The 11,817-nt window shown below is 38.2% G+C and overlaps 1 protein-coding gene across 6 annotated transcripts in view; it reads left to right on the top strand.

The window, feature by feature from the left end:
* The window catches only part of UPF2 (UPF2 regulator of nonsense mediated mRNA decay), a 68,530-nt gene that overhangs the window by 543 nt on the left and 56,170 nt on the right, over positions 1-11,817 (top strand). For 2 of the 6 annotated variants that reach the window (XM_075522911.1, XM_075523317.1), the window contains exons 2-4: positions 2,166-2,240; positions 5,378-5,757; positions 6,838-7,617. In XM_075522911.1, coding sequence (XP_075379026.1) covers positions 2,232-2,240; positions 5,378-5,757; positions 6,838-7,617 — 1,169 coding nt within the window. In that variant the 5' untranslated portion in view covers positions 2,166-2,231. Of the gene's footprint in view, positions 1-26; positions 47-2,165; positions 2,241-3,856; positions 3,879-5,377; positions 5,758-6,837; positions 7,618-11,817 lie in introns of those variants that run through there. The other 4 variants (XM_075523069.1, XM_075522994.1, XM_075523234.1 and 1 more) reach the window with 3 other exon arrangements.

Raw genomic sequence — 11,817 nt, 5'->3', positions numbered from 1 at the left:
CCCGAGGCAGAGGGGGCCGTGGGGGTGAGGAGAAGGAAGGGCTAGGGTGAGGGTGCCTGCAGGGCACGGGGAGGCGGTGGCAGGGAGCGGGGCAGGTCGCTGTTTTTCTCAGGCTTGCGGTGGGAGCGGGGAAGGCAGAGCCCGAGAAGGTGGCCGGGCTGTTGGAGAGCCTGCCTACGTGGATTGACATGTGTAGGGGCGTCCTGGAGGAAGCGAGGAAGGTTGTTAGCGAAGAAGTCTTTTGCTCCGCGTATATTTAGTGACTTGTCTGTAGGCCTCTTTTTCCCAGTGAAAAGCGTGTTCCTGCAGATGTGACAGCAAAACGCTTTCTCCGAGACCAATGGAATCGAAAGTAAAACTGCCCGGCTGGTTAGGCAGGCCTGCCTTCCCTGCCAGTGCGTAGGGGGGCTTCTTTCTATGCACTATAATTTCCCGTCTTTCTCTGTGTCTCATCTTTCAAAACTAGTGGCTAAGTTTATTTTCTTCTGATTGCCCATGGTATTTTTTTAATGTTCCTTCCCTTACTTCAAGAGAAAACTTAATTGAACTTCAAGAAAACAATTCTTGAAACTTTTAATTTTTGAGTGGTGTGATTTCTAACGATGAAGAAGTTGGTTGCTCTGTGAGTGTTTTCGGCCAATCAGAAGTGGGACATCTTGCCTACATTCTTTATCTCCCTTATCTCTTTTGTAATAGAGTAGCTGCATAAAGGAATGTTTATGTGATCAATTTAATTTCCAGTAGCAGTAAAAAAGAATGTGAAAAATCTCTATATTCTTAGTTTCATAAAGCCATATTTCTTCCCTGCATACTTGTGTTTGCAAGGATTGAGATTCTGGTTCATGGTACGGCAGTCTGTGCCAATAGGCTGTTTTTATTGATTTGAGAGGGTTTAAGCATATCGGGCCAAGGTGTTGATGTTTATCCTTTTATTCTGAATGGTGACTAGATTAATGATGCTGAATACCTTTTATGAATCTTTGGTTTTCTTGAGAACTAAGTATGTAGATGCTTTCTCTTAAATGCTGCCTGTGTATTTCAAGACCTGTTTCTTAAGTTTCTGAGCCCAGAGTATCATGAACACAATCCCATCAGTTTTTCAGATTCCTAGATTGGTATGAAAAAAACTAAGTAGAAATTCAGGTACAATAAAAAATGTCTTAACTAAGATTGAGTTAAGGTCGGTTAAATAGTGAAAAAATTAAGAGAAATAGTTTCCTCTGGAAAAATAGCATCTGTAAGTAATAAAACTAAGAAGGTAGAGTGTTAAAGCATCTAAATGTCACTACAGAAATGGACTGCCAAGAGTCCAAAAGCATGTGGAATGCGTGTCTTGTATCTATCTTCTCTGTCTTTTCTAATTTTCAGCAGTGAGCGCCAGTTCTTCCTGTCTATTGGCTTATGAAGTTCATGTAATTATCGTGCCTTTTCATCAGTGCATTCATGTAAACATTAGGTATTAAATAGAAATTCTCTTAACGATTAAGTTTCTCTTAATATTTCCTTACCATTCCCTTAATTTGGACCAAACTCTGTATCTTCAGCCTTATTTCCTATGGAAAGGAGACCCAGGCAAGCCTGCTGCCTGTCCGTTTTCATTTTTCCGTGCTTCCCACAACTTTTGAACTGTTCAACCAGTTTCAGTCAAATCAGGCAGATGTTTTGAAGGTATAAACCTTCTACAGATTGTGCGATAACTGGCAGCTGAGGAAAAGTAACAAGGTCTGAATTAACATTCGTGCTGAGGGAAGGGCTATAGTACAAGCTTGGTGGACAGTTCTGTTTTGTCTGTGCTGTTAGCCGACACTCCTGTGCTGAGGGATGAATCAGTTTGTGTATAGCTTGGAGGCAGCAGCCGCACTGACTGCCTCCTGCCATGGGTGCTTGGTAGACATAAATGAGCTGGCAGTGTGATCGGAAGGGTTTGTGAGATAAGGAGCTATATATACGTAGCAGGTAGTGAGGGGTATTGTAACAGACGTATTCTGTGATACAGGACAGAAACCTATTATAAACTAGATTGTTGGGGTTTTTGTGGTCACCAATGTTCATGGGGGAAAAAGCAGATAATACTATACTGCCTTGTGGTCGAAATCACAATGTACCTGATTATGCTCCATCCCTTTTCTTTTTATCCCATCTTTTCTATTTTGTTTTTATACAAGCAAATGTCAGACGTCTTTAAAACAGAATTCTGAGTTCCTAAAATTAGTAGGAGTTTGAGCAGTGTAATGATTTTGGTAAGTGATTGTGTTGTTAAAAGTTACCTGTGTAGCTGGATATTTTGTTTCATTTTTTTTCCCCCCAATTGTAATTGAATTACCTTACTAACAACAGGTGGGGAACAGAGGTAAAAGCCAGAGTATTGGAATTGTGGCATGTCTTTCCAGCATTTCTTTAATCAAACAACCTTTTTTCCCAAAGTTTTATTTTTAAACTTAGTTCCCAATTTATTATCTTTCTCAATCTAATGCCTTTTTTTTTTAATGAATGCATTACTCTAATTTTTTGTTTAATAGATTTCTTGGAGAAAAACACTTTAATACAATTATTGGAGAGTCTCATGCAATGTTCTCATGGACCTAATCTTACTAGTAAGATATTACAGTGACGTTTAAATGCTAAAAGCTTCCCGTTCAAACCTGTTTTATTAAAAATGGTGGGAGACATAGGTTAGCTGTCTGAAACTGATGGAATTTCCAATGTGGATTCATAGTGAGAAAAGATTAATAAACTGTTATTGTTGAATTTGGGACAGAACACGTAGAGGATTTGCATCTCCCAGATGGATCTATGAGGAACAGGTCCCACTTGGCTGGCCTACAGAGATGGAAAAATTAGTTCAGACCTTTAATAATGCAGGGACTTGGAGGAGGAGGGGGTGGCTGGTTAGTTGTTTGGGTTTTGTTAACTTTTTTTTTCCTTGGTTAAGTACTGATTTAATAATAATACTGTTTTAAGATGATGTAGATCAGTGTTTTTGAAATCCAAGTCGTTCTGAGATGTTGAGCTGTGAAACCTTTTAGTTGTAGACATGCATTAGGGAGCCAAATTTGCTAGTACTTGTTTAAGTAATGCTGATGTGATTGGTCTCACTTCCATAAATCAGTGTCAGAAACATTTCTTCATTGGTACTGTTGCCAATTGCTGTTAAAGAGGCCAAGTCCTGAATAGGTTCTCCATAGGTAAGTTGTCTCTGCCCATATCTGAATATACTGTGAATTTTTGCAGACAATTTTTTCTTTGGGAGACCTGGACAAGCATCTTAAAAATTGTAACGCAGCGCTCCATATGGGATAGTCAGTATATGAATCTGTCGTCTTACTGTTTGGGAGGTGGGGGAGGGAATATGGAATACTTAGTTAGAAACAGAGATTTTCTTTAGTGTGATGTCTTATTTATAAATATCTTTCAAAATAGTTAAAAATAATACTAGAAGCACTCTACATTAGATTGGAATGCAAGTGTCTCATTATCCATTTTGTTGAGTAGATGCAGGAAATATGTGAATCTAGCATATTTTCATCATACAGTCTGAGTGGAATGTTAGGCAAAAGTAAGGGTGGTAATTGGGAATCAAACTGGTGTTACTAATAAAATCAAGTGATGGTTCTTTAGGAGGTGTCACATGCAGTCGTGTTCCATCAGTCCCATTTCTGTATGAATTTAATTTGAAGCACATGAGTATGTGAAAATTACTTTTTGTTTTAAGAAATTAACTTAGCCTGAAGTAAATAAGGCTTAGGTGGTTCTAATTGCCTCTTTCAGTCCTGGCTGGCCCTATCTGATCCTGGACATGAGTCAGCAGAATGCCCTTGCATTAAGGCCAGCTGCGTTCTAGACTGTAGTAAGAAGAGTTATCCAGCAGGTTGAGGAAGGTGAGTCTTCCCCTCTGTTTGGTACTTACAAGACCGCATCTGGACACCACATCCAGTTGTGGATTCTCTATTCCAAGAAAAGCACTGACATGCTGGAGCAAGTCCACTGGAGGGCCACCAAGATCATTAGGAGGCTGGAGGACACAATATCTGAAGAGAAACTGGGAGAACTGAGTTCAGTTCTTCATCTGTAAGAAGAGAAGGGGAAGTCTTATTACTGTCTACAACAACCTGACAGGAGAGTATGGAGAAGATGGAGTTGGGTTCTTCTCAAAGCTGTACAGGGATAGGATGAGAAGAAATGGACACAAGATGGGGCATAGCAAATTCCGGGATGATAGTAGGAAAAGCTTATTCAGGTTACTCAGGTACCGGAACAGGGGCCCAGAGGAGGCCATTGCATCTTCATCCTTGGAGATACTCAAAACTTAGCTAGCCAAGTCCCTGATCTCATTTGACCTGCTTTGAGCAAGGGAGTGAACTAGGTGACCTCCAGAGTTTCCTTCTGATCTAAATTATTCTGTGATTCTATCCTTTTTTGTTCAATATTTGTTACCTTTTGGATCCTTAGCCAAATGAAACTAAAGCTTAGAGGGCTAGAAACCCCAAAGATGCTAAAGCTCCTACAAGTCCCCAGAAAAACATTGGTTGAGTAGAAAGACATACAAATTGGAGCCTTTGATAACTCTTCATAATTGTAGCCTTTCTGCTATAATTTCCATTTGTTCTGCTGGCAGGGAGGTTTGTGCATACATCTTAGCACAGCATGCTTTTCCAGCTGGTACTTGTGCTGTATGGAAGAGCACTTGAGATGGCTGGGGAAATCTTGGGAGGGGTGAGGAAAGAGGGGAACAAGATGATGCCTTTTAACAATGAGGACAGTCAAGCGTTGGAGCAGGTTGGCCAGAGAGGTTGTGCAGTCTCCTTCATTGGTAGCTTTCAAGACTGGAGCCTAGAGCAATCTTGTCTGACCTCATAGTTGACCCTGCTTTGAGCAGGAGGTTGAATCCCTTGAGGTTCTGTCTAACCTGCGTTATCCTATGATCCTAAGTAGAGGTAGTGGAAGGGGGAGTATTCTTAGGAGATATGTAGCAAGGTCAGTGGGGTGCAGGTGCATGCTGATGAATCAAATATTTTTACCCATTTTTTAAGTTGGGGGTACTTTGCTTTCATCAGTCTTCGATATTTTTCCAGATGGACTTCTGTTTATGTTCTGAGATCTTGTATTTCTCAAGTTGCAGAAACTTCAAATACTTTCACTTCACGATTCATGCTAAAGACAACTTCACAGTGTAATACTATAACAAAATGATTAGTTTTTACCGGTTGTTAGGTCCATTCCTTAGTTCAAGAAAACTTACCTTAAGCCTGTATTTTATTCTGATGAGTCAGGCATTTGTGAGTTATCTTACTTAGTTAAGAACTAAGGGTGGGCTGTGAAAGTGACTTTAATATATCAACAACAAGTTAAAAGTACTTATTTTCCTGTGATTCTGCAGACTTGCCTGGGTAACACGATGCCAGCTGAGCGCAAAAAGCCAGCAAATATGGAAGAAAAAGAATCTCTGTTAAATAATAAAGAAAAAGAATTTAGTGAAAGGCGACCAGTGAGCACCAGGGAGAAGCCAAAAGAAGATGTCAAGGTTGGCATGAAGAGAGAGACTTTAAAGGTTCCTGAAGATAAAAAGAAAAAACTGGAAGAGGATAAAAGAAAAAAAGAAGACAAGGAGCGGAAGAAAAAAGAGGAGGATAAAGTAAAGGCAGAAGAAGAGCAAAAGAAGAAAGAAGAGGAAGAAAAAAAGAAACTTGAAGAAGAGGAGAAAAAGAAACAAGAGGAGGAAGAGAAAAAGAAACAAGAAGAAGCAGCTGCTCAACTGAAGTAAGTTGTCTTTTAATGGTGTCAAGTGCTGTAGTCCTGCTGTCAGGGTTGTGATCAGAATTATAAAAGATGAACTGTTTGAGTTACTTATTATAGTTGTATGTAGTGTTATAAATTTTACATGGCTAGCTGAGCATGCTTTATGACTTCAAGGTCATTTGGAGTTTTCACCTCTAACCTCTGTTACTTTAGTCTCTAATAGGGGTTTTTGATGGTGTTCTCCATGTGATGACCCTGTAATGCACAAATATGATTGAATAAAGAAGCACTGTTTCTTTTAAGATGGAGAAGTATTAGTGTCATAAAATTGGGAATACAGGCTCTAACAGGTCCACAGACCATAACAGGAGCAAATCTACTGTGAGGGATGGCTGTCATTTCTTTTTCTCAATCATAGACAATTGATACCTGGGTGGCAAACACAGAATGCAGCCTGGCAGTTTAATATGTGATATTACCAAGACAATGTTTCTTAGTATGTTATCAAGAGGTACTACAGTGTTGAGGATAGCATCTTTAGACCAATAAAGCCAAGATTCCAGACGTTCTTGTGTTTGAAATATGTCACTTTCTAAGACTGAAGCAATGTCATAGCCAAATTCTAGCTGGGACAGATGTATTTCACCTATTTTAAAATATTTTCTGTGTGGTTTCAGTAGTCTGGGAATAAAGGATTTCCCTCAACTGTGTTGAGGTAACCTCAGTAACCTGTTGAAAGGTTGTTGTCCTCTTCTGTAAGAACTTCATCTCTATCTGGAGTAAATGGAGTTTTATGTTTATGTTTTTCTAAGTCTGTTGGGATTAATATGTTCTGCACAGAAATATTAGAGAAATTTCTTTTTGTAACAAGTAGTATTTGCCTTTTGCAGCAAAAAACTTAAACAGAGAGTTTATGAAGCAGATGCTTTAACTTTCTAGGATTAATTTGTTAAATATTTAAAAATAGAGTATTAAGGGGAAATTGTTTAGTACTACTGGAGGGTTTCCGACTTTTTTTTTTTTACTTTTTTTTTTTCCTTTGAACTGTTAACCTGAAAGTAAGGTTCTGTAACGAAAATGACTGTTTTTTTATTCTCTTAGAGAAAAAGAGGAAGCACATCAGCTCCATCAGGAGGCTTGGGAGCGCCATCAGGCAAGAAAAGAGCTTCGCAGCAAAAACCAGAATGCACCAGACAATCGCCCTGAGGAAAACTTCTTCAGCAGACTGGATTCCAGTCTGAAGAAGAACACAGCTTTTGTTAAGAAGCTAAAAACCATTACAGAGCAACAAAGGGACTCCTTGTCCCATGACTTTAATAGCCTGAATTTAAGCAAATACATTGCAGAAGCAGTAGCTTCTATTGTGGAAGCCAAACTAAAAATATCAGACGTGAACTGCGCTGTGCACTTGTGTTCCCTCTTTCACCAGCGCTATGCTGATTTTGCTCCTTCGTTACTTCAGGCTTGGAAAAAACATTTTGAAGCAAGGAAAGAAGAGAAGACTCCCAACATTACCAAGTTAAGAACTGATTTGCGTTTCATTGCAGAATTGACAATAGTTGGGATTTTCACTGACAAGGAAGGTCTATCTTTAATCTATGAGCAGCTTAAAAATATTATTAATGCTGATCGAGAATCCCACACTCATGTTTCTGTGGTTATCAGCTTTTGTCGGCACTGTGGAGATGACATTGCTGGTTTGGTACCAAGGAAAGTAAAAACTGTTGCAGAGAAGTTTAACTTGAGCTTTCCTCCTAGTGAGATAATTAGCCCAGAGAAACAACAACCCTTCCAGAATTTGTTGAAGGAATACTTTACGTCTTTGACCAAACACCTGAAAAGGGACCACAGGGAGCTACAAAATATTGAAAGACAAAACAGGTGACACTTGAATGTTGCTTTTTATTTATGGAGAAAAAAATAGTTTATTTATGAAATGCCTAATTTGTTGCAGTATTTGTAAACAAGTCTGTTAGTGGTGTGTAGAAGATAAGTGTATTCTGCAATATATCTAAAAAAAAGTCCTAAATTTGCTCTGAATATTTAAAAAGCAAAAACCAAACAGACTCTTTGAATATCTTTAAAGAAAATGGAGGTTGACCTTTAGCTTTAATTCTCTATAACTCTGTAGGTTTGGTGATGCTCCCTTAGCAGCTTGAGAGTAATGCTTCTTTCCCAGCTGGTACTGTCCTTTTCCAGTTGGCACAATCTGATTTCTCCCTTTCCACCCACACGTATCCAACGGAGCATATGCCACAATGGCTTTGGCTTGTTTACTTTTTTTGGTGTACCAGTATGGAGGAAAAATTAGGTTAGACTAAAGTGTAAGGGATACCTTGTTAATGTGGGCAAATTTATTATATAAAATGTTGGAGGGTATAGACAATTTGATTCAAATCCTCTTAAATGTCTATATGAAATACTAATATTGAAGGGTATGAATAGACACACCTTTAAGATCTGAATAATTTGATTGCTACCATGACCGCATTGTTTAATAATTGTTTGCTTTTCTTTAAAGCATCCTGAATTGTCATTATTGGAGCCAGCCTAAACCCAACTGCTGCTATTAAAACATGGTCATTCTTACATCCTTTTGGATGCTTTCCAAGCAGATAGAAATGAACATGTTACTGTGTGTAGGCACAGGTTTCAACTAAAAGGCTGAACATCGGTCCAGAGCCAAATGTATGCTTGGAATACATTAAAATTTGATGTTCCCAAACCAAGGCTTTAAACTTGAATCCGTTGTGTTCATGGGTATTGTGCTGTGGTCCTGTTTGGTCTCGGTCAGCTAAGTGGTGCATTTCACAGGACCTTAAACTGCCTTTTGAGCTACCATTATTTCTACAAGTCCCATATTACTTTAAAGTGTGTTATTGACTTAGTTGTTATTTTTTTTTTAAAGTTAATGAATATAAACTTTTATACTTTCACAATTATAATTGGTTCTGGGCACATTGGTTCTGGCTGGCATTTCAAGGAGTGAGTGTTGAAAAGTCTGTAAGATAGGAAATAAAGTGAAAAAAAAATTCCAAGAGATATGAAGAATGTTAAGAAACGGTGAAGATGAGAGAACATAAGTGATCTGGGAGGGGAAATAGATTTTAATGTTTACTTGCACAACGGGATAACAATGACTGGATAGAGCCCTGAGCGACCTGCTTTGAGTAGATCAGACTAGAGACCTCTTTATGCACCTTATCTGAATTATCTCTGTGAACTCGGGTGCAAAGCTTTTTGTTTTGGGGAAGGAATGTGAAGAAGTATGGTTTATCACTGGATGAAGATAATTCTATTATTTTTCTCTGTCTGAACTTGTAGATGTTTATTTTAGCTGCTTTTAATAAAAGTTGGGGAATAAGTTTTGTTAAAGATACAAGACATCAAAAAACTTTCCTGCTTAATGTTATTTGCTTACAATGTGTCTGTAACGAGAGATGCTTGGCATTTGCATGCTATGGATGTGCAAGGCATGAGGTAAAAGACAGAAACTTGCCTGGTAAGAAGTCTGTGAATACTATAGAAATCTTCCTAAACTCTGGATTTCTGAAAAGTGATTGTGGTGATGTGTTGTGGGGGTTTTGTTGGTTTTTTGTTTTGTTTTAAAAAAGGGAATCATCCTATTGGAAAAAACAGTCCTCTGTGTGTTTGAAACCTGATCCACTTTGCTGATAGCAACAGCTTTTATTCCCCCTGTTATTCCAGAACTGGTGAAGTGAACAGGGAGTGAACTGTTCCTTCTTGTGCATCAACAGTGTCATATGTTTAGATCGTGATATTTTGTCAGGTAAATACCTCTTGAATTTACCTGTGTCAGGGGAGTGACTGTGAAATAACTCAAGCTGTACAGATTGGTTGAGTTAATTGAAAATTAATATGCTAACTTAACAGTGCTTTAATATTGTGTTATCTGCTGAATCATGTAGGTAAAATTAAAGCATTATTACACACAAGGGTTTCTGCAAGTGGATAATTAGGAAAACTACCTTGAGTTATGCTTTGACAGTAGAACCTGATGGTCATTTGGTTACACAGCTAAGGGCACAGCAAAACCTGTGCAGGCTGTGTCATTGGAAGGAAACAACTTGATCCCCAAATTCTAGTACGAGTTTTCAAAAATGAGTGTTAGATATGGGAGAAACTTCTTTTGTCTAGATTAAGGATGTTTTTAAGATCTGCTGAACTTGCGTTGTGGCACTTCATGAAATTCTGAGGAGACATAAAGTAAGATAAGTACTGTATGCTGTACTTTTAATTGTATTAAAAAATGAATTGTGCTTTTTAAAGTTTGCTTAGCATGCTTTGGCTTGCTTGAATTTGTTAACACTTGTCTTTTGGGAACTGAAACTGAGAACTGAAACTCTTGTACTGTTGTTACAGCACTTTGGGTTTTTGTTTTTTAATCATAGCACAGAGCTTCAGTGCTTGTGATTATGAGGCTGCTGGTATATTTTAAACTTAAAATATGTACCTAATGGATAGCTGTCTCCATGGAAAGGCTATGAATTGGCACTTAACAAGTTTCCTGAATGCAAACTAAACTTCTGTACTTTAGAAATTGTCAGTGGTTATTTAATTTGTTATTTTTTTCTTGCTCTACTTTGCAGGAGCAGGTAATACATGTACAAAAACACACCTATATAACAAGGGACAAGAAATAGAACTTTTGCTAGTGTTACTGCTTCTTGCCCTCTAGCAAGACATCTGTGTCAAGTTTTGCTTCTGAGCAGACAGGGATTTTGTTGCTCACTCTGTGAATGTGTGGTGTACAAAGATGACTTTTGTTTTACAACTAACCTGGAACTGAAAAAAGCCAAGATTATTATCCCTCGACTTATGTTGCTTAAACTGTCTTAGAATTTTTATGCCATAAAATGTTTTGGTTGTTTGGCAAGAATGTGATTGTATACTTACTGCTTAATAAAAGCCTCATGATAATGTAGTGATGCAACCTGCTTTAGGAATTATGGCATTCACACCTAATTTCAAACTTTATCTTCTGATGCTTTCATCTCAGTGCAGGGAGTGTTGTCAGTGGTTACATCTAGTTAGTCCAATGTTACTAGCATTATTCAAGCTACTGTAAAACAAATGAGTAACTACCTAGGCATGCTCATTCTGTCAGCTTCCCTTTGAAAGTCCATGTTTGATCTAAGCCCATTTGTATCTTTGCTGTAGTAGGCCTCCAAACAGTTCAGCTGGCCCAAAGTGTCCCTTACTGGTAAAGAACTGACTGTGCCTTGTCCATATAAGAGCTGTTCATGCAGAGTGGATCATGCCATGGATGGGGAAATGCACTTCTTGGGAGCCCTAGCTGAGGACAAACTAGAACATTGCTAATGAGCAACCAGCTTATTCTTAGTTAACCCAAAATCAAGGATGACAGTCTTTCATCAGTCTTCTGTGACAAGCTTTGTACTAGCAGAGATTACCTTGTTCTGTGGTTTTGGTCCAAATTACTGAAAGTTCTTGATATTTTTTGATTAAAATCCAAGATGGCCTTAATTGTAGTTTGGTAAGAAAATTGAGTTATACTGTTCTGCATGTAATCCTGAAACTGCTTTACTGTGCACTTGCAAGCAGTGATTACGTTCCAAGTGCAAGTTGCTTTTGACAACAGATTTCAATTTTTAAAATGAGAATTTAAATAAGTATGGATAGTTTCATGAAAGAAAACAAAGAACAAGTGAAAAAACAAATGTAACTGCTCTTAATTTGGACTGATAGCCTTGAAAGAATTTGGTTTGTTGGAAGATTAATGGGCTGGTCTTAATGTGCAACTTTTTTGAGCCTCCTGCGATGATTGCCCATTTAACCATTTGAACAGCAAGGAAATATTGTTACAGATGCAAAGCAACTTTTATCCAGCTTTCATGTAAGTTGTATGTTTTAATTTACTACAGAAGTCTTTTCATAGTGCAGGACTTTTTTTGCCATGATTATCCTGTAAATTAGCCTTTCTCTTTGGACATTGAAGGTAGAGTTTCTGTGACTGTACTACCTTCAATGATATTGAAGTTGGTAATTCAGTATGGTTGTTTGGAAAAGAAATAGTGTTGCTCAAATTTTTGCTATTGC

This window comes from Mycteria americana, chromosome 1, assembly GCF_035582795.1.
Source record: "Mycteria americana isolate JAX WOST 10 ecotype Jacksonville Zoo and Gardens chromosome 1, USCA_MyAme_1.0, whole genome shotgun sequence".
Lineage (NCBI taxonomy): Eukaryota > Metazoa > Chordata > Aves > Ciconiiformes > Ciconiidae > Mycteria > Mycteria americana.
This window is presented reverse-complemented; position numbering and strand designations above follow the sequence as displayed.